The sequence below is a fragment of the Eptesicus fuscus genome, chromosome 13 (genome assembly GCF_027574615.1).
Source record: "Eptesicus fuscus isolate TK198812 chromosome 13, DD_ASM_mEF_20220401, whole genome shotgun sequence".
Taxonomy (NCBI): domain Eukaryota; kingdom Metazoa; phylum Chordata; class Mammalia; order Chiroptera; family Vespertilionidae; genus Eptesicus; species Eptesicus fuscus.
The window spans coordinates 41,762,746-41,785,872 of NC_072485.1; the positions used below are offsets into that span (position 1 = coordinate 41,762,746).

The window sequence follows — 23,127 nt, forward strand, 5'->3', positions numbered from 1 at the left end:
CACTCGGGGACCCGAGTGCAGAACAGCCATCCTGTGGAACAATGCTGAGTGCATGGGAAAAGAATTTTCTGGAAGATCTTGCACTGCAGTTAAATGCACAGTCTGGAAGTAGGACCCTCTACTTCCACTCACAACTCACTGGACATACTAATCCCATGTTCCTGCCCAATCATAAGGAAACAAGGAGACCAAGAGTGAACTTACCATGTGCCTAGAAGGGGGAGAACTGAAAATACTTGGAAACCAGCATTAACCACAGCTTGTCTCCTTGGAATCCTTAGTAACCATCCTGCAATGTTCCCTCCAGAGAAGGGGAGGAGTTAGGAAGGTGGACTGGCTTTCACAGCACATTCCAAGGGGCACTTGGGACCAGCAAAGAGCAAAAATTCCATAGAACAAACGCTTCCCTCCCTTTGTTCAGATTTCCCACCCCTAGGAGCAGCCATTGAAGTCAGGTCAGCTTTTCCGTGTGCCTTAAGGAAATCCCTAAGCATGTTTCAGATAACCTTGGGGACTGCATCCCAGTCATAATTTCCTCTTTCAGGCCTAATTATTGTCTCCTGAGAGTAAGCACTGCACTTGGCTAAGAATACAGTGATTTTTCAGGTGATGTGATATAGGTCAGGCTCTGGTCTGGTCATGTAAGGCAAGAGAATAGGCTTCTTGGTGCCAGCATATGTGGAGGGGTTAGAGCTGCTGAGGGACTCTTAACAGAATTTGGCTGCCCAAGAAATGGCTTGATGTTGGCCACAAGGCAGTTAACAAATGGCACTTGTGTTCCTCTGCCAATCAGACCCTTCTGGACCACAGAAAGCAACTGTAGACACTACCTTCTGAGTAGACTGAGTTCTTAGAGTCTCTACAAGGAGGGCAGTAAGGGGGGCGAGAGGAACTGCCCGAAAAAAGACTGAAGGCAATAGAGTCATCTGGCCCTGAAGAGAGATTGCACGTAGGCACGGAACGGCTGTGGGTGGGAGGGGTGGAGATTCATTCAGTGGCAAAGCTAGGACAGAGCAAGCTTAATGGGTGGCAGCTGCAAAGAGGAGCTCCCTAACAGAGCTATTGTACAGTACAAGAGGCCGCCAATAGAGGCTAGACAACCACTTAGAGTCAGCCCTCGGCTTCTGCAGCCTCTCAACTGGAAGACTGTTTTTTGTCACCTCTCTGTACTTGATCCCTTCATCCGGTCTGGACTTCCTACATCTGGAATGTCCAGCTGTCCGTTCAACATTCCCACCTGATTGCTCTGCTCTCCCATCAGATCCTAACTAGCTGAACTACCCCTCAGCTCTCCCTGGATGTCAGCATCATTGTCTTTCTCTCAGTTGCTTAGCATCTATGTGGTCATCCATTCTTTCTGCTCTGTTTTTTTCCTCCAAGCTGCAAAAACTACCTCTTCAAAATTATGAGGCAGAGTTTCTGGGGAAGAGCACTGCTTTAGAGCTGGGTTCTGTCTCCCTCTGCCAGTAAGAGAGCAGCATCTGCTCCTGAGGCCCTATATTTGTAACATAATGACTCAGGCCTGAAGGGTGCTGAGGCTCCAGCCTAAGACCGCATCTCCTGGCTCTTTGTCTAAACATGAATTACCACCACTGTGACCTTATCTTACTCCTCTTCTATCCATCCAGTATCCTTTGCCACCCAGCTCAGCCTCTTCCACCTTCCCCTACCACTGTGTAGTCAAATATGTGCTCCTTACAGAAAATTTGTAATTATAAAAGCTATCTGTCCCGTCATAGAAAATTAGGAAGGTAAAATAAGAGAATTAAATAATTCAGTATATATTTATAAATGACATCTGTATGCCAAGCTCTGGGCTATGTGGGAAGAAAACAGATGGTGAAACACTGAAGGAGCTCACAGTCTGATAAGGAGACAGGCAAGCGAACCATGACACCACTGAAAGCCCAGAGGTGGCCTCTAATCCTGCCTGGGAGACCAAGGAGACCATATGAAGCAGCTCTTAGTATTCCATTTTACAGATGGGAAACTGAAGCTAAAAGAAAGCAAGCAGGTGATTTACAGAAAATCAAGTTGTTAAAAATAACTATTGAGATATAAATAAGAGATTTCCTCTTATGATACTATATTTACCTTTTCTGGACCATACCTATATATATTTATATAGGTGGACTTTTTGTATATACCAGGGATTTCAAAGTGGCAGCCATATTTTATTTTGCCAGCTAGAATTTTTTTAAATGTGAATGTAATGCTTTAGAGGTTGGAGTGTGGACTCTCTAGCCACAGGCCTTCCCATTCCCTATTGTATGGGCTTGTCTGTCAAACATTTATATTTTCTACTTGACTCTCAAGGTGTTTGAGTTATGATCTAGTTCCTCATCTGGGATCTGCTTTTTTCACTTAATGTTATTTCTTAATGTTTTTCTTATTTTAAAATTATCCATTAGCCTAATTTTTTTTTATTCTGCCTTTCAAAAGGTATTGCTTATCTAAAATTTCTATTATCTTAATTGGCCCAAATGAGTTACTACTCACTGTTAGTTTACTCCATTCTCTTGGCCTCCTTGGGAACCCCCAAGAAGATCCAGAGGTAGATGAAGCCCAGCTCCTGTCCCCTGAGGGGGCCATGTGAGAGAGGAGGATGGGGAGATGCGAGTACTCCCAGCTCTGATACCCACAGAATGACTTGTGCCTTAGGGGAGGAGTCTACACAGATTTTGTGGGGCTCCAAGAAAGCATGGGTCTCCTCCAGGCAGAATGAGCAGGTCAGGCTTCCTAGAGAAGGTAGCCTGTGATCTCACTAGATCAGGGGTCGGGAACATCCAGCCTGCAAAATCATTTGGTCTGGCCCTGCCAGGCATTAGGGGTAAGTTAAATGTTTAACCAAATATAGCAGGCTAATTTTTAAGTTAATAATTTTGTATAGCCCACAAATTGTTATAAATATCCAAATAGTCCTTGGCAGAATAAAGGTTCCCCACCCGTGCACTAGATGGAGAGTTTAATACTTAAAGCTTAGACCATTTTCATGTCTTAACTAAGTGACGAAGGAGAGGTAGAAATATATCTCTGTGCACATGATGGCAGATAAAACAAAAATATGGGGAGCTAGTCCATGATGAATATTCAGCTGAGGGGGACGTGCTGGTGCCAGCCCGCATCTCTACTCCCAGATCCTCACTCCACCGAGACTCACGAGGAATTTATTGCTCATTTTAATCACACCCAGAGAATGAATTGGCAGGAATATTAGGCAGATAGACCTATCATATATATTTTATTTGCATATCCCAGTGACAGAAGCACAAGCACATTTCCTATGTCTATATTTTTTCATTTGCTTCAGGGGTAGCTTGGGATGCAATGCTCCCTTGGGCCCCCATTCAAGGCTTCGAGCCTGGGTGCTCCCATCAGAGCTGAAGAAAGCTTTCCAGGAGGGAAGGGGTGAGGTGTGCAGGAGGGTAGGAGGGTTATGTTTCTCCTGGTTTAGGGTGAAAAGGGATTTCTTCCCTTCCTTTCCCAGCCTGCTCCCTGCTACGTATCTCATTTTGAGTGCTGGTGCCTGGCCCTGTGCTTGGTCCTGTGGGGATGAAAACACTATCTGACCTTCATTACAGGTTTACTATGGGCCAGGCAGCACTCTTTGTTTTATGGGGACAGGTTTTTGCTTTGTCCTTTCTTTGTTTTTAACTTCTTAAAACTTTTTATTGAAATATACTTGTATACGGTACACGTAATATTAGTGTAATAGTCAAGAAATAAACTATTATAAGCACACAGAAGCTCACTTTCTACTCCCTTTCAGTACTCCCCATTCCCCAAGGGTAAAATTATCATGTTTTTTTTTTTCTTTTCTTTTTACATGATTTCAAAAAAAGAGTACAATGATTTACTATAACACTTCATGCAGATTACCAATCATTAACATTTATCACACTTGCTTTATTACTTAAATATGCATAAATATTTAGAGAGAGCTATATGTCTTTTCTGAATCGTTTGAGAGTAAATAATACATTTTATGCCCCTTTATCCTTAAATACTTATATGAATTTTCCAAAAAACAAGTACATTTTCTTACATAACCTCAGTATAAGCCTCAAAATCAGAGCATTATATTGATCCTAACTAATCTACAGATATTATTCAGATTTCTCCAGTTGTTCCAATAATTCTCTTTACAAGAAAAGAAAATTCGCCTAGCTGGTGTGGCTCAGTGATTGAGCGTTGACCCATGAACCAAAAGGTCACCAGTTCAATTCCTGATCTGGGCACATGCCTGGATTGCAGACTCATTCCCCAGTAGGGGACATACAGGAAGCAGCCGATTGATGTTTTTATCTCTCCAAAATCAATAAAAACGTATGTAAAGAAAATTCTGGGTCCCAAGTTGGATTCAATTGTCATGTCTCTTTAATCTTCTTTGATCTGGAACAGTTCCTCAGTCTTTCATTACCTTGATATTCTAACAAGTACAAACTGGTTATTTTGTAGGCTGTCCCTCAATTAGTGTTTGTCTAAGGTTTCCTTATAATTCAACTCAGATTATGCATTTTTGGCAAGACCACCGTCTGGTGTTGGTTTTCAATAAATTCATTAGGAAGCCCTGTGTTAAAAGTAGACATATGAAATTTATGTTTTAAGTCTCATTTCCCTGAATAGACTCTGAACTCCCTGAAGGCAGGGAATAGGTCTTATCTCCAGGATGAAAGTGCAGGAGCTGGAGTCAGGCTACAACAGTTAGTGTTCTGTCTCTATTATTTGCTACCAGTGGAACCTTGCTTTAATTTACTTTATCTCTGTTTTTTGAGGGATGAGATACTCTGAACTTCATAGGGCTGCAAGGATTAGAACAGCTGGTCCCAAGTCAGGCAAGATCACCAACGGATGCTAAAACTAATGAATGAAGTTTGAAGAATAACAAAATATTTACATTGCCTCAGATTTTTACCCCACAGGATACTTATTAATTACAAAGGGGAAAATGATAGAGGAGAAACCTGGCACCGACCACCTTAACTAAGTGATCAAAGTAACGTCACCAGTTATAGGATACAGAGCATCAGGTGCCTCCTGATTTGATGCACTGAGAAGAACACAACTCATTTTTTCACTTGCCCCTTTTAACTTCTCTCACCAGTCATATCTTTTTGCAGAGGAGTGATATGACCCGATTTACATGTTACTATTGCTCTGGCAGCAACAGGAGGATGGTCTGGAAGAAAGGAGAATGGAATCGGAGATATTGATGGTAGTGATGACCAAGTCTGATGGGACTGATGCCTGCTCTGTGCCCAGTCTTCCTCTACAGCAGTGGCTCTCAACCTTTCTAATGCCACGACCCTTTAATACAGTTCCTCATGTTGTGGTGACCTCCAACCATAAAATTATTTTCGTTGCTACTTCATAACTGTAATTTTGCTACTGTTAATGAATCGTAATGTAAATATCTGTGTTTTCCGATGGTCTTAGGCGACCCTGCTAGCGGTTCTCAACGTGTGGGTCACGACCATCGGAAAACACAGATATTTACATTACGATTCATTAACAGTAGCAAAATTACAGTTATGAAGTAGCAACGAAAATAATTTTATGGTTGGGGGTCACCACAACATGAGGAACTGTATTAAAGGGTCGCGGCATTAGAAAGGTTGAGAGCCACTGCTCTACAAGATTGTGTCCTTTATGAGCCAGTGCAAGAAACTTTCATTCCCCAGTCTCCTTCCATCTGCTATGCATCCCCTAGGCTCCTTTGTTGGATCCCCTGAGCTCCCTTTGTCATCATTCCCCCCGTTCAGGGTTCTTTCCATCATCCCCCTCCCTACTCTCATCTGTTGCCCCTTGGTCTCTTTTGTTGACCTCCCCACTCAGCTCTCTCGGTGATCCCCAGCTTCAGGGCATAACTATGATGTGAGCTGGTGTTGGAGTCAAGGAGCCAGGAGGATAGGGCATAGCTGAGTCTGTGAGCAGCCAGTGTGCTCTGTGGCCCTGAACTCCTATGAGCGGCAAACGGCAGCTTGGCCTCTCTTCTCTTCCCTCCACCGTACCTATCTCATTCTTGCCCAGAGTCTCATTATGCCTGCCACCCCCGCCCCAGCTATCCTCTCAGTGAACACACTGCCAGGTTCATTATCAGACCTTTTCTCTAAGTGATGCCCAACAGTAATGGTGCCCGACATACCCCCTCTCCCTGTAACACTCCCCACCTCTGAGCGAGCCCAACTAGGCTTTGCCTCGGCCTCCCAGCCCTTTCCTGTAAATGCACTCACAGCCAGGAGGGGTGCCATGTTAAATCAAGAGTGATGGAAACCAGTGGCAGCGAATATCCAGCCAAGATGCAGCATAGGGAGCTGGTTGCTGCTGGCTCCAGGTGAGGGCTTCTGAAGCTAATTGCATATGGCTTTTATTAAGAAGATGATCACTCCCCCACTCCTGAGCTCCTGGGTGGCTACTTCCTAGTGCCTCTAAGCCCAGTACCCTCTGCTTCTGTAGGCTGGGTCACCTACTTATCTTCTCTAGTGGAGCCCTGTCAAAGCACGGCCTTGACCTTAGTCCCTGTAGTCTTCCTCCCCATTTCCTCAAAAAGCCAAGAACAATAGTAGTCCCTATTTATGGAACCCTTCCCAAGTGCCTTCTCCCATTCTCCTCTCTCCTCTTTCCCAAGAAGAGTATATGCAGACCAAGTGTTTTCCTTTTCTAGGTTCTTCTGCTGGCTTGCTTTTCACAAGCCTGGGCTCTTATAGTTAAAAAGCCATTCATTCAGTACTTTTTTTTTTATACAAAGTCTGTGCTAAGCATTAGGAAAAGAGAATGAATCTGTAACCTATCAGGTTTAATCTCAGTATCCTGTACATTTTTACCCAAAATTCTGCATTTTCAAAAGTTTTTCTGAATAGATATTTAGGGTTCCAGGCTGGTAGAGAATCGGGACATGCTTAGATTTAGGCCATAGGTTAACTCTTTCCCAGGACTATCTGGAAAGCCCCTGAGAAACCACCCAAATCACAGTGTAACCTTTCTCCACCCTGACCCCCATAGAAGTTAAGGACCCTTTCTTCTTGCCCAAGAAAATAACAGGAATTCTAAGGTAGCCTAAAATCATGACTCTGAAGAAGAGTTACAGGAAGTAGAAATGTTTCCCTGGAGAAGACAAAGAGGCTATGAATATTGTACCCAAATCAACAAAGTGGTGACAAAGTCATGTTAGGCTTGGCATGCAGCAAAGGAAAAAGATATGTTCTATAAGGCCCCACAGATCAATGGCGGAATTTTGTACCACGTAAGGAAAACTGACAGGCAGAGATGAGCCATAGTAGGTGTACTCGGAACCCTGTTGGTGTTGGGACTGTGCCCTGCTGGGTTCCTAGGGGAAGGAGTCAGGGGCCACTTCCAGGGCAGTGGGGGCATCCAAGTGGACTTAGCTCCTGGCTTCTACTTGAGCCAGAGAACTCTTCTCTTTATGTATGGAACTCCACGCAGATTACATTATTTTAAAGAGTTTCAGTAAATAAAGAGTTCCAATAAATAAATAAATAAATAAATAAATAAATAAATAAATAAATAAATAAATGGCACTGGGTTACATAATCAGTTATCAAAGGCCTCCCAAGGGCCAGCTACTCTGCTATCCTACACTTGAGTCTCTTACATACCACTTCCTCATACACATTCACTGTGTACCAGATACTCTGCCAGGTGCTTTGTATACACTCTCTCATTTAATCTCCACCAACATCCCCAAGGATTCTGCAAGTTAGGCATGGGTACCAGCCCCATGTTAGAAATCCTATATAATAAAGAGGTAATATGCTAATTGACCATCACTCCAACACACAAGGTGGCTACCCCCATGTGGTCAAAGATGGCCACCCCCATGTGGACACAAGATGGCCACCACAAGATGGCTGGCAGGGGAGGGCAGTTGTGGGCGATCAGGCCTGCAGGGGAGGGCAGTTAGGGGTGACCAGGCCTGCAGGGAAGGACAGTTGGAAGGGACCATGCCTGCAGAGGACGGCAGTTATGGGTGACCAGGCCTGCAGGGGAGAGCAGTTGGGAGGAGGGGACCAGGCCTGCAGGGGAGGGCAGTTGGGGGAGACCAGGCTGGCAGAGGAGGGCAGTTAGGGGTGACCAGGCCGGCAAGGGAGGGCAGTTAGGGGCAATCGGGCCAGCAGGGGAGCAGTTAGGCATTGATCAGGCTGGCAGGGGAGTGGTTAGGGGGTGATCAGGCTGGCAGGCAGAAGCAGTTAGGGGCAATCAGGCAGGCAGACAGGGGAGCGGTTGGGAGCTAGCAATCCTGGATTGTGAGAGGGATGTCCGACTGCCCAGTGGGATCGGGCATAAACGGGCAGTCGGACATCCCTCGAGGGATTCCCAGATTGAAGAGGATGCAGGCTGGGCTGAGGGACAACCCCCCCCCTCTGTGCACAAATTTCATGCACTGGGCCTCTAGTGAGGAATATAAAATTCAAGGAGGTAAATTAACTGTCCCAGAGTCAGCTAGCTAGTAGGTAGGTGAGGTGAGGTTTGAATTCAGCTCTGTCTGGAGCAAAGCTTCTTTGCGCCACATGCCTTGCCCCACTGTGAGCCAATAGAGGAGCCAAACTTCAGATGGGGACAACTGTAAGAATTAAATATCTCAGTCAGTGTATGTTTAATTTCTAGTTGGTCCTCATTGAATTTATCGGCCTTTTCCATGAAATTCTTGAAAAACCTTATAACCGTGGTTTTGACCTCTATGTCCAGTCGCTTGTTCTCCTCCATTTCTTTGGTTTGTGATCTGTGTCCTTGCCTTCTCATATTCTCTGCTTCCCTAAGTTGGTAGGGTAGTTTTGTGTACTAGGTGTCCTATTGGTTCAACGGGTCAGCCTCCCAGTTACTTGAGGTGGACACTCTTGGTGTACCCTTGTGTACTGTGTGTCCCCCAGCAGGAGCTACAGCAAGGGCTAGTTTTCTCCTCCTTTGCTTGGGCGGTTTTGGAGCAGTCTGACTGGAGCTGCAGTTAATTTGGTTGAGCTTCCCCAGAACAGGCCATTTATATGCAAAAGCCGCTGTGTGGAGCCTGGGCGGGTTTGTAGAATGTGCGGGGCGGGATCTCAGGGCTGGGCGGGGTCTCAGGGCGTCACTAGGCTGGGGCTTGGCCAACGGCGATGGCTGCCGTCAGCTGTCTCTGCCTTTCCACTTTTCCAAGTCCCTGCGCCCTGCGCTCCAGCGCAGTAAACAATGATTGCTGGGCGCACCTCTGCAAAAGAGTCACTCTCACTTTCCGACCCGATGGCCGAGAGTCCAGCTTCTCCCCGTAGGTGCCTGGGTCCCCCGAGTGTCCCCAGAAACTGGATTTCAGAGTGATTGGGAGCTTGTCTCCCTGCGGGTTGAAGAAAAGCCGCGCACCCAGCCGCCCGCCGCCAGCCCGATTCGCGTGCCTCCGTACCTCAGCTTTTCAGCGATTGTGCTCCTTTCTCTTCTTAGTTGTAAATCTTCCACTCAGCCAGCTTTCCCGTGGTTCTGGGTGGTAGACGTTTTTGTCTTTTAGTTGTATTTTTGAAATTGTTGTGTGAGGCAGCAGATTAGTTGTTTAACTATGCCGCCATCTTGGTTCCTTCCTGTAAGAATTAAATATGATGCTATGACCAATCAGAAAGAATATATGGCCCTAGCCAATTTGGCTCAGTGGATACAGCATCGGCCCACTGAAAGGTCCCAGGTTCAATTCCTGTCAAGGGCACTTACCTTGGTTGCAGGCTTGATCCCCGGCCAGGGTACATGTAGGAGGCAACGAATCGATGTGTCTCTCTCATACTAATGTTTCTCTCCCTGCCCTCTTCCCCCTCCCCCCCCCCCCCCCCCGGTCCCCCTTCCACTCTCTAAAATCAATGGAAAACTATCCTCGGGTGAGAATTAACAAAAAAAGAAGAGATCTGGCTAGTTTGGCTCAGTGGATAGAGAGTTGACCTGTGGACTGAATGTTCGATTCTGGTAAGGGCACATGCCTGGGTTGCATGCTCAGTCCCCAGTAGGGGGCCTGCAGGAGGCTGCCGATAAATGATTCTCTCATCATTGATGTTTCTATCTCTCTCTCCCTCTCCCTTCCTCTCTGAAATCAATTAAAAAATATTTTTTTTAAAAATAAGAAAGAATATATGCACCCCTATGTTCATAGCAGCACAGTTTACAATAGCTAAGATTGTAAATCTCAGCCCAAGTGCCCATCAGTAAATGAGTGGATAAAAAAAACTGTGGTATTTACACCAGGGAATACTATGCAGCTGTAAAAAAGAAGGATCTCTTACCCTTTGAAACAGCATGGAGGGACCTGAAGAGTATTATACTAAACAAAATAAACCAGTCAAAGAAGGGTAAGTATCGCATGATCTCACTCATATGGAATCTAATGAACAAAATAAACTGATAAACAAAATTGATCCAGAGACATAGAAGCATGGAACAGGCTGACAGATCTCAGAGGGAAGGTGAAGGGTAGGGATGGGAAGGGAGAGATTAACTGAGGAACTTATATGCGTATATATGCATACCCCATGGACACAGACAATAGTGTGGTGAAGGCCTGGGACGGGTGGTGTGGGGTGGCAGGGATCAATGGGGGGGAAAGGCATATATGTAATACTTTCAACAATAAAGATACATTTTTTTAAAAATAGAGGAAACAAAAAAATAGGATGCTATGTATAAAATGCTGAGTACAGTGCACAGCAGCTCGTACACAAATGGAGTTATCTCATTCAGTTGGCATGTATTGACTCTTCTGTGAGCCCGGCCCTGTGCTAAATGCTGGAGCTAAAGAGAAGAATACAACTTAGTCTTTGTCACTAAGAACTTTATGGATTAGAAAAGAGAGAGAAACAGGCAGTCAGATAAGTGCTCCACACGGCCTGCGGCAGGCAGGAAGCCTTACAAGAGGGTTCTTAGACAATTCAGTATTGAAGCTGAGATCACCAAGGCACTTGGAGGTGCATGGGAGTGGAGAGACTTCTGTGGTCTCAGGGAGCAGTGTGAGCAAAAGGCCTAGAGGTGGGAATACCCATCACTGAGGAGAAGTGAGGAAACAGACCCAACAAACTAGTAGAGACCGGTTTCCATCACTTCGAGCTCCTTCCATGGTCTGCCTGATGGACTGTAAGCTGGCCAGTGCACTAGCCGGGGCTATACCAGCCGGCCTGTGTATATCTCACCATCAGAGCCTTCAAGCCTCGTGGACCGTGTGCTGAGAGGGACTGGGTGGGCAGGGAGGAGGAGGAGGCAGATATATGACTGGAGTCGTCAGAGCCAGGTGATGTATGTGGCGCCTGAGGGAGCTGCACAGTGACACTCTGGATTCCAACCGGCAAGCGTTGCTCCACTGGGATCGGCGCCGAATTATTGCTCCACATGAAACCCCAGGACTGATGGGAGCTTTCAGTTACAGACTGATAGCAACAACCAAAATTGGATTGTTTGCTATTTATTTTTTTTAACTTCTGTCAAGGTCACTACCGTAACAGGAAAACACTGCCCAAGCAGCAGGTATTTTTCATCCACTCTGCCCGCAAGAGCAATCTGCAACCACAACTTTTGTGACAGGGCCTTACCTTGGCAGCTTGCTTTCTAGAAATCTGTCAGTGTTGTAGAGGTCTGAGGGAAAGAGAGCCTCCTGAATTCTCTACTCCAAGACCTGCTTTCTTCCCCTGTCCCCCAGCTTCCGTAAGTGCTTTCTCATGGTACCCAGGCACGCACCCTTCCCCCTGTTCTCCATAGAGTCCCACAACTTCCACCTAGCCCATTACTCCAGCTTCTGCAAGCTTCCCGTCTCCCAGGAAACCTCCACCCAAAAAATGTTCCACACTTTGTGTATCCTTCACTTCTTTTTCTGTACTCCTACACCACCCAGCTGTTAGTTCCTCTTTATATTTGTCATCAAATTCATTTTTGCAGTCATTCACTAGGTGCCTCTACTGTGCCAGGACTTCTGCAAGAAATAGTGAGTGAAAAATAGTGCCTGCCCTCAGGGAGTTCATCACTGATTTTATTTTATTTTTTAAATATATTTTATTGATCTTTACAGGGAGGAAGGGAGAGGGATAGAGAGCTTGAAACGTCGATGAGAGAGAAACATCGACCAGCTGCCTCCTGCACACCCCCCACTGGGGATGTGCCCGCAACCAAGGTACATGCCCTTGACCGGAATCGAACCCGGGACCTTCCAGTCCGCAGGCCGACGCTCTATCCACTGAGCCAAACCGGTTTCGGCTCATCACTGATTTTAGAATACAGGCTCGTACAACAGACTTGTTTTCAAGTAGTTGGAGGGGTTTTTTTGTTTTGTTTTTTGGGGGTGGTGGTGGAGGAGGTGGTAGTAATAGGCATAGGGCTAGGAATGGGCATGCATGATTTAGAACTGTGAGGAAATTGGATGGTTCTGCCTGAGAAATATTTGTGCACAGACCCTGCCTCACCTCCCCGGCCCGACTTTGAGCTCCTTGAGGGCAAGGCCTTGCTCTCCTCTTCTTCCTCGAAGTGTGACCAAGCTCAGGAGCTTCTGCCTTTACTGAAATGGACCACGCCCAGGGCCAGCACCTGCCAAATATTCAGCATCACTAGAACCTCCCAGGGGGCAGTGCACAGTTCTCTTCCTTCTCCCCGACCCACCTTTCCATCATGGGGCCCAGCACATAGCAATTGCTGAATAATTGTGTTTAATTGAAATGCAGTATCATTGAAGTGGAAAGTGTTCATAGCTCTGGTTTGAAAACCAAAAAGGTTTTCAAGAGAATAAGTGGAAAGAATATTTGCTGAGCACTTACTACATGCCAGCCATGATGCTAGGCACATTATATATATCATCATATTTAATCCCTCATTGATAGATAAAACTGAGGTGAAGTAACTTGCTCCAGGTGATAAGCACATTTTGTAAGTGATAAATCTGGGATTCAAACCCAGGTCTTCTGTCAGACTTCAGAATCAAGGGTTAATTTAGTAGTAGTGCTTATTTTACTAGCAGGGTTAGCCAGCACTCTGAGCAGTGGCCACCTGAGGTAAGGAGATGGGGTGAGGGGTAGAACGAGAGGACTGAGGGAGGACTGGGCCTCTAGGGGTCATGAGCCAGAGCTGTGAATCCTGACCCGTGGGGAGCCAGGCCTGTGTTTTATCCCCTAGGTCAGGGATAGAATAAAACTAGGATGCTGCTGGGCCCGGACTCCTGAGCACCTTTGCTCTCTCCCCATAGTACCAGGAGAAGCAGCGGAAGCGTGAAGCTGAGGAGCGGCGCCGATTTCCACTGGAGCAGCGGCTAAAGGAGCACATCATTGGCCAGGAGAATGCCATTGCCACAGTGGGTGCAGGTGAGTATGGAAGATGCTAGCAATGAAGTGCACATCCTGTTGTCACCATAACCGTATTGCATATTATAACTTAACACTTTTTGACATACTTTCTATGTGCCAGGCATTGTAATAAGCTCTTTGCACGTGTTCTGTCATTTAATCCTCCCTTCCTGAGAGGTTGGTACCATTAAATCCCCATTTTACAGATGAGGAAGCTGAGTCACAGAGCACTTAAATAATTGCTCAAGGCTGCTTTTCCTGTGTTTACAATTTAACTCTGACCTTCATCTGGTCCATTGTTCTCCATGTCCCCATTTTTCAGGTGAGGAAACAGACCTAGAGAGGAATGGGAGCTTGTTCATCACTAGTAATGTAGCAGCTGAGCCACAACTAGAACTTTTGTCTTTTGCCACTGCCTCAGTTTTAGATAAAACATCCTGAACAAGTCTTTAGTGCTTTCTTCTTCACCTCAGAAGCTCTTATGTCCCATACTTTGACCCCTGGGAGCCAGACTAGTCACTAGTATAACCCCTAATCTAATAGCCCTACTGCCCATGCCGACCCCACTGGAAAGATATATAGGACTAGGGTCTGCTAAAGATGATAGCCTCCCCATTGTTTTCTGACCCAGATACATGACTCCCTGAGGTGATCTCAAAGGCAGCAAGGGCAGCGGAACCCAAGTCCAGCTTAGAAAAGGGAACATCCCCAAAGGCAGTGGCTCTCAAAGCATGGTCTCTAAATCAGTATCATCAACATCCTCTGGGAACTTGTTAGAAATGCAGATCTCAGGCCTCACCCCAGACCTATAGAATCAGAAACTGGGGATAGAACACAGCAACCCATGTTTTAACAGTCCCTGCTGGTGATTCTGATGCTCAGCTCAAGTTTAAAAACTCTGCCCTGCTGTGTCTTGGTCAGTCCCACTCACGTGTTGCTGCCTCTTCTCTCCAAGTATTTGGTGGCAGCAGATGCAGTCCAGCACCTGCCAAAGAAAGTACCAGGTTCTGCTCACTGAGAAAGGAGACATCAGGCTGAACTTGTGGTGCCCCTCTGGGATATTCTGGGGTGGCATTTTCAGTGCTAGGAAACCAATTAGAGGAGTAATTGAAAGTGAAAGTGGTTGTCCCTGTGACACACAGCCCAGCCTGATCTTCATCATTCTCACATATACCAGTGGGACTCATGTGGTTGCCATGAGCCCTCGTCAGGGGCCCGACCTGATCAGCAGATAAAAGTGTCTAGTGCCTGGCCGGGGTTGCTCAGTGGTTAAGCGTCAACCCATGAACCAAGAGGTCCAAGGTTCAATTCCTAGTCAGGGCATATGCCCAGGTTGCGGCTCGATTCCCCAGTAGGGGACCTGCAGGAGGCAGCCAATCAATGATTCCCTCTCATCATTGATGTTTCTCTCTCTCTCTCTCTCTCTCTCTCTCTCTCTCTCTCTCTCTCTCTCTTTCTCTCTCTCTGAAATCAATAAAAACATTTTAAAATAAAAAAAATAATAAAGTTGCCTTTTTAAAAAAAAGTATCCCAGTGATCAGAGCTGCCTCACAACTAGGTGTCAGAAGGCTGCCTGCTGGCACACACAGGACCCAGGGAAAGAGTTTTTAAATATATAATGCCCCACTGCTCAGGCCCAAACCTCACCAAGCTGCCCTCCACCTTCAGCCACCACCGTAGAGGTGGGCAACCTCCCACTTCTTTGCCAACATTGTGTCTGAAGTGGCAGGATGCGAGACGCTGGGGGTTCTCAGGGTTTGGAGAGAGAAGGAGTAGCCTAAGGAGAAATAGATTACCTACGCAGAGATCTAAGAGAGCATCTCCTGCTGGAGTCTCCTGTGCATATGGGCCAGAACTGCAGCTGCCATCATAGTATTTTCCCTCTGCTTCTGACATGGCCCTTTCCCAGCATGCTGCCTGCTCCTCTGACCTCTTGCTTCTCAAGCCCATAAGATATGAAGTTCCCAGAAGTAAGAGTTGTGGGGAGAGGAGAAGGACATTGATATAGGAGGACTTCAACCAATGTGGGCTTAAATAGCAGGTCAGCAATTACCAGCTGTGTCACTCAGGCCAGTCACTTAGCTTCTCTGAGCATCAGCTTCCTCGCCTGTGTACTGGGGAGCAGATCCAGACAGCCTGATTCTAAACCACATGCTCTTTCCAATGTGTGCCAGGCAACACTGAATAAAACCTAGTCCTTGTCCTTGAGATGTTGACCATCTAGGGATGGGCACTGTGCTCTGTAGTTCAGGCCCACAGCTGTTTCCTTCAAACTGGGACTGACCCTTAGTTCCCAGCCCCAGGCTGGTGTCTTTCCTTGGTCCTACAGACCTCTGCTGCCCACCCTTCTGCCTCCCCTTGAGTGAACCCAAGCAAGAGTAGATGATTCAGCTTCCCACCTCCCAAGGGCTGTCAGAATGTCTGCCCTGAGTTCTTTCTTCTATCCAAAGCTCCATTCTGTCACCTAAAATCTGCCTCAGATCAGGAAGGCCCTGCTTCTTGTCCTGTGGTATGTAAGTGACCCTGTAATGGTCCTACTGACTCCAGAAAATACTAGAGGCTATTGGAGCCTAGTCTCTGCGGCTGGTAAGTCATCAACTCCATTTGTAAGGCAGTAACTGTGTGCCCACCTTGCTAGAAGCCCTGAGGCTGGGGATCACACTGATAATGGCCAGATAATGTCCAGCTACCTACCCAGGTGGAGCCTGAGGCACTCTCTGGGTCAGGGTTTGTGGTAGGCAGGCAACAGCCAGTGCCTTGGGACCTCAAGACTGAAGGAGGTGCAGAATGGGAGGCAGATGTAGAGGCTAGGCCAGTCCTCCCTGGGTCCTCTAGGCTAGTGTCACATGTGTGCTAGGGACTAGCTGGGTGGACCCTGGAACCCAGGGGTACCATGAGGATGGGCAGCCAGAGAAGTGCCGCAGAATGAATTGATTTGATAAATGGCCATTTATTACCCTCTCGAATTGGCTGAAACCAATTTCGGTCACATCAACCCCTGGTAAGTGCTGGGATATTGATTTGTGCAAAGTAATACAGTGAATTTATCAGTGTGATCCCCAGCTGCAGGGCTTTTCTAGCAAGGCTGGCGCGCAGTTACCACCTTACAAATGGTGGAGATAACGCACCAGCCCCACAGCCCAGGCCCCTATGGCCTCTCTGGTCTTCTAGGGTCACTGGAGCCAAAGCAGGGCCAACCTGCATACCATAAGCCAGAGGCTTGGCATTGAAAGCAAGGCTTTCCTTCCAGAATCCAGAGCTGTTCCTGGTCATGGGGTAGGTGGGGATGCCCTGTTGGGCAGACCTCCTGGGAGTTCAAGAGCCTGTTTCCCACCATCCTCTTCAGAAAGACAACTAGCTGCCTGTCCAGCACATTCAGCGCTAGATTCCACTCCCCTCCTCCAGCCTGCACACCTCCTGTGTTCCTGTCTCAGTAAAAGCACCGCCTAAATAAAAACTTAGATGTTTTGTTGGCCCCTCCCTCCCTCCATCAAATATCAAGTTCTATCATTCTGCCTCTTACATGCATCTCAAACCTGGCCTCTCTCCTCTGTTCTTAATACCACTGCTCCAGCTCAACATTTGAACCACACAGTAGCCGCCTTGTTGGCCTCCGCTTCCCTTTCTTCGGTATAATCGCTTCTTCCCAACTGGAGTGAGCTTTGTAACAAGCCCCCTGTTTAAAACCTTTGAGTGGCCCTTGTTGCCCTAGCCCAGCACACAGGGCCCACCCCTGCTGCTGCCCCACTTTGCCCTGCATCCACCAGTGATGCCACCAGCCACCCCAGCTGCTTCTGCTTTCCTGCACATGCTTTGTTGATCTTTCTTCATTTGTTGATGCTGCCATCTGTGTGGAATTCCTTTTCTTCTGGTTCTTTCCCACCCCAGCCCTGCCTGTCTCCCACACTCTGGCTGGTTTTTACTTAGTTTGACTCAGTTCAGGAGCAATAATAGACTTTAGACTTCTGAAGGCAGAGACCATGACTGAATTGTTTCTGTTTTCACAATTTCTGGCACAGCACTCTGTTCACAGTAGATGCTTAGTGCAGTTTGTTGAATTAATTAATTTGATATGGCCCCTTGTCCATCTCTGTGATGTGCTTTGAGAAAGGAGAAGCTGTACACCTGCTCTCTAGTAGTTCACAAGCATACTGGGAATGTGACTGTGGTGAACCAGTTCATTACAACACCCATACTACTTGACCTTCCACCCCGCCGGTGGACATGCTATTCCCCAAACTTGCTCTGAACAGCCTTCTTTGGACAGCAGATCAGCCTGCACACCTGGAAGCTTCCCTGTGGCTCCCTCTTTCCGGGTGCCTGTCCCCAGTACCTATTGCACTTGGTCGCAGTTGACTCTGAAGCCTTTGAACTCCCTCAGGGAAGCACTGCTATCCAGCTGCTCTTCTGGGCTGAGGCCCGAACTCAGAATCTCAGCTTCAGCCACTGGGCATACAGTGGGTGCACCTTCTATCTCATGCTTCACTTCCCTCTTTGACTAATCCAAATGTAATCTGTCCAAGCCTTGTGCCTTCCTGGGCCCTCCCTTGGATTCCTGTTTCTGAACTGAGAACTACCCAGGTCATTTCTGAGTTGTGGGGTGGTAGTGATTAATTTAGAAACTGCTTATAGTTCCACCTCCACACCTCACCACGTCAGCTATCTCTCCTGTGTCCCTGCTGTGCTTGTTGCCTGGGTGGCCCTGCCCTCCACTGGTCTGCTGAGACACTCAGGGCCCGGGCCTTCCCCAGGAAGCCTTCCTTAGCCCTTCACCTGGATGCAGGGCCTTTCTCTAGGCTTCCTGTGGACGCCATTTACTACTGCACTTACCACAGGCTATCATTCTGTATGTCTTTCTCCTTCCAGAGGTCAGCAACTACCTCTCATTCAGCTGTTTCCCCAGGATTGGGCACACAGATGTGTAAAACATTGTTGAACTCCAGAGAAGGAAGTCTTAGCCCATTTGATACTCGGCCTAGTCTCAACACTGATTCTCATCTCAGCCTCTTTCTGAAAGAGTGTCGCTCTTCCCTCTAGTAGTGCCTACCTGAAGTACACACACACACACACACACACACACACACACACACACACACACACACGGTGGGCTCAGCAAAAGCTGTTCTTTGCATTTTTTAAAATATTTTTACTGATTTCAGAGAGGAAGGGAGAGGGAGAGATAGAAGCATCAGTGATAAGAGAAAATCACTGATGGGCTGCCTCCTGCACATGCCCTACTGGGAATTGAGCCCGCAATCCGAGCATGTGCCCTTGACTGGAATTAAACCCAGGACCCTTCAGTCCGTAGACCGACGTTCTATCCACTAAGCCAGACCCTAAAGACTATTCTCTCATCATCCTCCACACTGGAGGCTCCCCTATACACTCAGTCAGCAGATACGTGCTGTGCTCCTTGAACCTGCGAGCTGTAGACAAGAAATTGCTAATGGACATTCAGGTGACTCCCAACCAAGAGAGTCCCTCTGAAGGGACTGGTTCCCCTAGGACAGTGGTCGGCAAACTCGTTAGTCAACAGAGCCAAATATCAACAGTACAACAATTGAAATTTCTTTTGAGAGCCGAAAACCGACTTCTGCGCATGGGCCACAAAGTTTCAATCGCACTGTACGTGCGCACCCCCATGTGGTATTTTGTGGAAGAGCCACACTCAAGGGGCCAAAGAGCCGCATGTGGCTCACGAGCCGCAGTTTGCCGACCACTGCCCTAGGAGATGCCACAAGCATGGAACAAACATGTTTCCAGTTAATTTTTTTAAATCTCCCATAGTAGATCACTAGCACTTACCAGGAAGGATGAGTCAGCCTGCCCAGATTGTCCCAGAAGCTTGAGCTGACAGAGGCAAAGGCTGGGATCAAGGGAGGAGGTAGCTCTTTTCCCCTCGCTTTGGTTTTGTACACACACGGTCTTTCTGGGATGTCCCATCATACCCAGACTGCCTAGCTATCTCCCCCTCATCCTTCAGGCACAAATGGCTCTTACCACACTCCTCTCAGTGAGCCCACAGTTTTCATAGCCACATTCATTTAAAAGATATAGACCTTACCCTAACCGGTTTGGCTCAGTGGATAGAGCGTCGGCCTGCGGACTGAAGGGGGTCCCATGTCCAATTCTGGTCAAGGGCATGTACCTTGGTTGTGGGCACATCCCCAGAAGGGAGTGTGCAGGAGGCAGCTGATCAATGTTTCTCTCTCATTGATATTTCTAACTCCCTCTCCCTCTCCCTTCCTCTCTGTAAAAAATAAAATATGTGTATCTAAAAAAAAAAAAAAAAAAAGATACAGACCTTGCCCTGGCCAGTGTTTCTCAGTGGTTAGAGTGTCAGCTGCTCACTGAAGGGTCATGGGTTTGATTCCCAGTCAAGGGCACCTACCTGGGTTATAAGTTCGATCCTCAGCCCTGTTCGGGCACGTGCAGGAGGCAACCAGTCGATGTGTCTCTCTCACATCCATGTGTGTGTCTCTCTCCCCCTTCCTTTCTCTCTTTCTAAAAATCATTTGGAGGGGAGGGGGGCGCCTATACTCAGTTGAGGATTTACAAAACAAAAAAAAGACACAGACCTTATTTTAGGTTTTTTGTAGGTGCCCCAGCACCCATCACAGAGTTTATTTTCTGAACAAATGGATAAGCTCCCAGAGAGGGGTTAAGAAGAGAGCAGGAGCCCTAACCGGTTTGGCTCAGTGGATAGAGCATTGGCCTGCGGACTGAAGGTCCCAGGTTCGATTCCAGTCAAGGGCATGTACCTTGGTTGCAGGCACATCCCCAGTAGGAGGTGTGCAGGAGGCAGCTGATCAATGTTTCTCTCTCATTGATGTTTCTCTCTATCCCTCTCCCTTCCTCTCTGTAAAAAATCAATAAAATATATTTTTTTTAAAAAGAGAGAGATAGAGAGCAGGAGCCTTTTCACCCAGGGGTAGTAATAACTACTTGGAGCCATAGGAGACTCTTAGATCCAGGCCTCACTCTTCTCTGTAAAATGGGTGTAAAGTACCTGTTCTTTCCCTCGTGTGGTTCCAGAAAGAGCAAGGATTAATTTGTTTAGTCCTCAAGCACTGCGCCACTGTTAGGCTATTCCCAAACGTCCCTTTGGAAATATGACTCCTGGTACCTGCTCCCACGGAATGCACAGTGAGATTGGAGCACACCCCACCCCTGGATACGAAGGCACAGGTGATGAAACCCCTTACACTGCCCCTCTCTGAGCCCATTCTCCTCTCCTGCAAAATGGATATAATACCTGCTTCTCCTTATTCTTAGGAGGAAAGCGATATCTATGAAATAACCAAAGCTATAGTGGCTACTTGCGCTGCTGCGCTATGACTACCATTATTTTTACTCTTATTCCACTTCTTGCAACTTACAGAATGCTTTCATAATCGTTAACTCATTTAATCTTCGTGTGGGGTTGACTCAGCATGTATTGTATTCCCATTTTATAGATTTAAAAAAATGAGGCTCTAAGGGAATAAGTGTTTTACTCAAAGTCAATCAACTAGTAAGTGGCAGAGTCAAGGTTCCAAACTAGTTCCTGTAACTCCTACCTTCTTCACCTACCACCCCATAGATGAACACAGATAAGAGAATACAGACCCAGGAGTGGGTTGGTGGAGTTCATCAAAAAGAGTTGTTGCAGGTAAGTTTTAAGATGGTCCAGTAGTGGTGGACATGGCCAGGAGCAGGTGATCTGGTAGGAAGAACCCAGCAAGGAGGCACTGGCACTGGTCCTGCTTGCAGGGATGAAACCAGCCAATAAAGGGGACCCTGGCATCATCTCATGCCCAAGAGCAGAGGTCAGGGGACAGGGGCTCATGAAACCCTTGTTGAATGGCTGCTCGAGGCAGACAGTTTTCCAGGTGAGGCAAGAGTATGAGGAGATGCTGTGGCTGAAGCAAGCCAACTCCTTTCCCTCAGCTCCTCAAAAGACAGCCATAGCTGGGGGTAAACCCAGCATCTTCATTTATTTACCTGTGTAACCTTGAGCAGGTTACATAACTTCTTTGTACATATTTCCTCATCTATAGAGTTCCCTGCCTCATCAGTTCACAAGGAGGCTCAAATGAAGTTATGTCTACAGAAGTTCTTTAAAGATTGTGAGGTGTTAGCAGAGGGAGATGCTGCCTTCGATGGTTCACAGTGAGAGTGCCAGTACCTACATGGGCCTGTTCAGGTCTCTGTCTGTCCCAGCCTCTGTCCTGCCCTGACAGGACCCTCCAGGCTCCCAGCCGCCCTGCCTACCACACCTCCTGGTGCCCACCTTCCTCAGTCCTTCCTAGCTGCTTCCATTTTTCATTCTGTCGGACACCATCTGCTTGGCCATTTTTCTCTTCAGATATTATTAGAAATATCCAGAGTTGTAATTGTTTAATGGTTGGCATTTCACCTGTTTCACAGCGGGCCCAGATCAAGCCCACCCCAGACTCATGCCCTGGGTCTGGCAGAATTGACCAGTGACAGCTGTGCAGGGGTCTGCCTGGCATTATAAAGAGCTTTCTCTCAGGTGCATTATTAGAAAAGAAGGAGAAAAGAAGGCCGCAGGCACAATCCAATTGCACATTCTCCTCGGTGTGTTAGAACTGCATCGCCCTGGAGTGTGCAGCTCTTGGTGGGCTGGACAGCTTCCCTGAAAGAGAAATCCAGATCAGAACCTCAGGTGCATGATACCTGGGGAGCCCTTGCCCCTACCCCAGGCCACCTAAGTCATACCTGGACACTTCTTCCTCTCCAGATACCCCATGAAGCCTGAACTCAGTTTATGCTCAGCTTCTTTTCAACCTAGATTCTCAATTCAGCCATTTTGGGGAAGAATTTGACTCCTTTCAGATGATCCCTTTCACCACCACCCCAACAGACATCCACACCTAGTGTTTGCAAAAGTCTAGCCTTGCCATTTTATAATATCTCTACCTCTCCAAATATCCCCACCCCTGGGTTCTTATTTTTTTTTTCTTTAATATATTTTATTGATTTTTTACAGAGAGGAAGGGAGAAGGATAGAGAGTTAGAAACATCGATGAGAGAGAAACATCGATCAGCTGCTTCCTGCACCCCCCCACTGGGGATGTGCCCGCAACCAAGGTACATGCCCCTGACCGGAATCGAACCTGGGACCTTTCAGTCCGCAGGCCGACGCTCTATCCACTGAGCCAAACCGGTTTCGGCTGGGTTCTTATTTTATTCAGGACACTTGGGGACTCTCTCTCAGCCAGGCTTGGACTTCTCCCCTTCATCCTCAGACTTCAGGTACCTGTGAGGCCTCTGGGGTTCCTGGAGAGCCGGGCCTTACAGAACACCTAGTTAGTTTAGTGATGCCTTGGACCTAGCCCAGGGGAGAGGTTGGGTGGCGTTTTCTCGGGCCCCTCAGCATTTTCCAGGGAGCATCTATCTCCCAGGCAGGCAAAGTGGCCAGTCCATGAGTCACACAGTTTCCCCCTATTTCTGCTGAGGCCAGAACTACCAAGTATTTGAAGTAGCAGCATTAGAGATTGACCTGAGAAAGACCACAGCATAAAAAAAAGAAAGAACGACCACAGCATGGACCTGAGCTCCTACTATTTGAGACCTTTGTAATCTGATCCCACCCACACTGTTCATGTGTGTTCCTGTCTCTCTACTTCTGTCATGCTGGCCACCTTTGCTCTCCAGATCCTACCCAGCCTCCATGGTACATCATCAGTCCCACTTCTCCAAAAGCCTTCCTTGGCTTCTGCAGCCTCTTCTCTGAAACCCAACCGTATGGATCGTACCACACAGTGTAGTATTTAGGATCTTTACACCTCAAGACTGGCAGACACATCCCTAAGGCCATCAACTCTTTTTCAGTTGACTTAGT

The 23,127-nt window shown here is 47.3% G+C and overlaps 1 protein-coding gene across 2 annotated transcripts in view; it reads left to right on the top strand.

Moving 5' to 3' along the window:
• Positions 1–23,127, top strand: part of CLPB (ClpB family mitochondrial disaggregase) — a 161,361-nt gene that overhangs the window by 120,880 nt on the left and 17,354 nt on the right. For both annotated transcript variants that reach the window (XM_008149929.3, XM_008149930.3), the window contains one exon: positions 13,184–13,298. In XM_008149929.3, the coding sequence (XP_008148151.2) occupies positions 13,184–13,298 (115 nt within the window). The remainder of the gene's footprint in view (positions 1–13,183; positions 13,299–23,127) is intronic.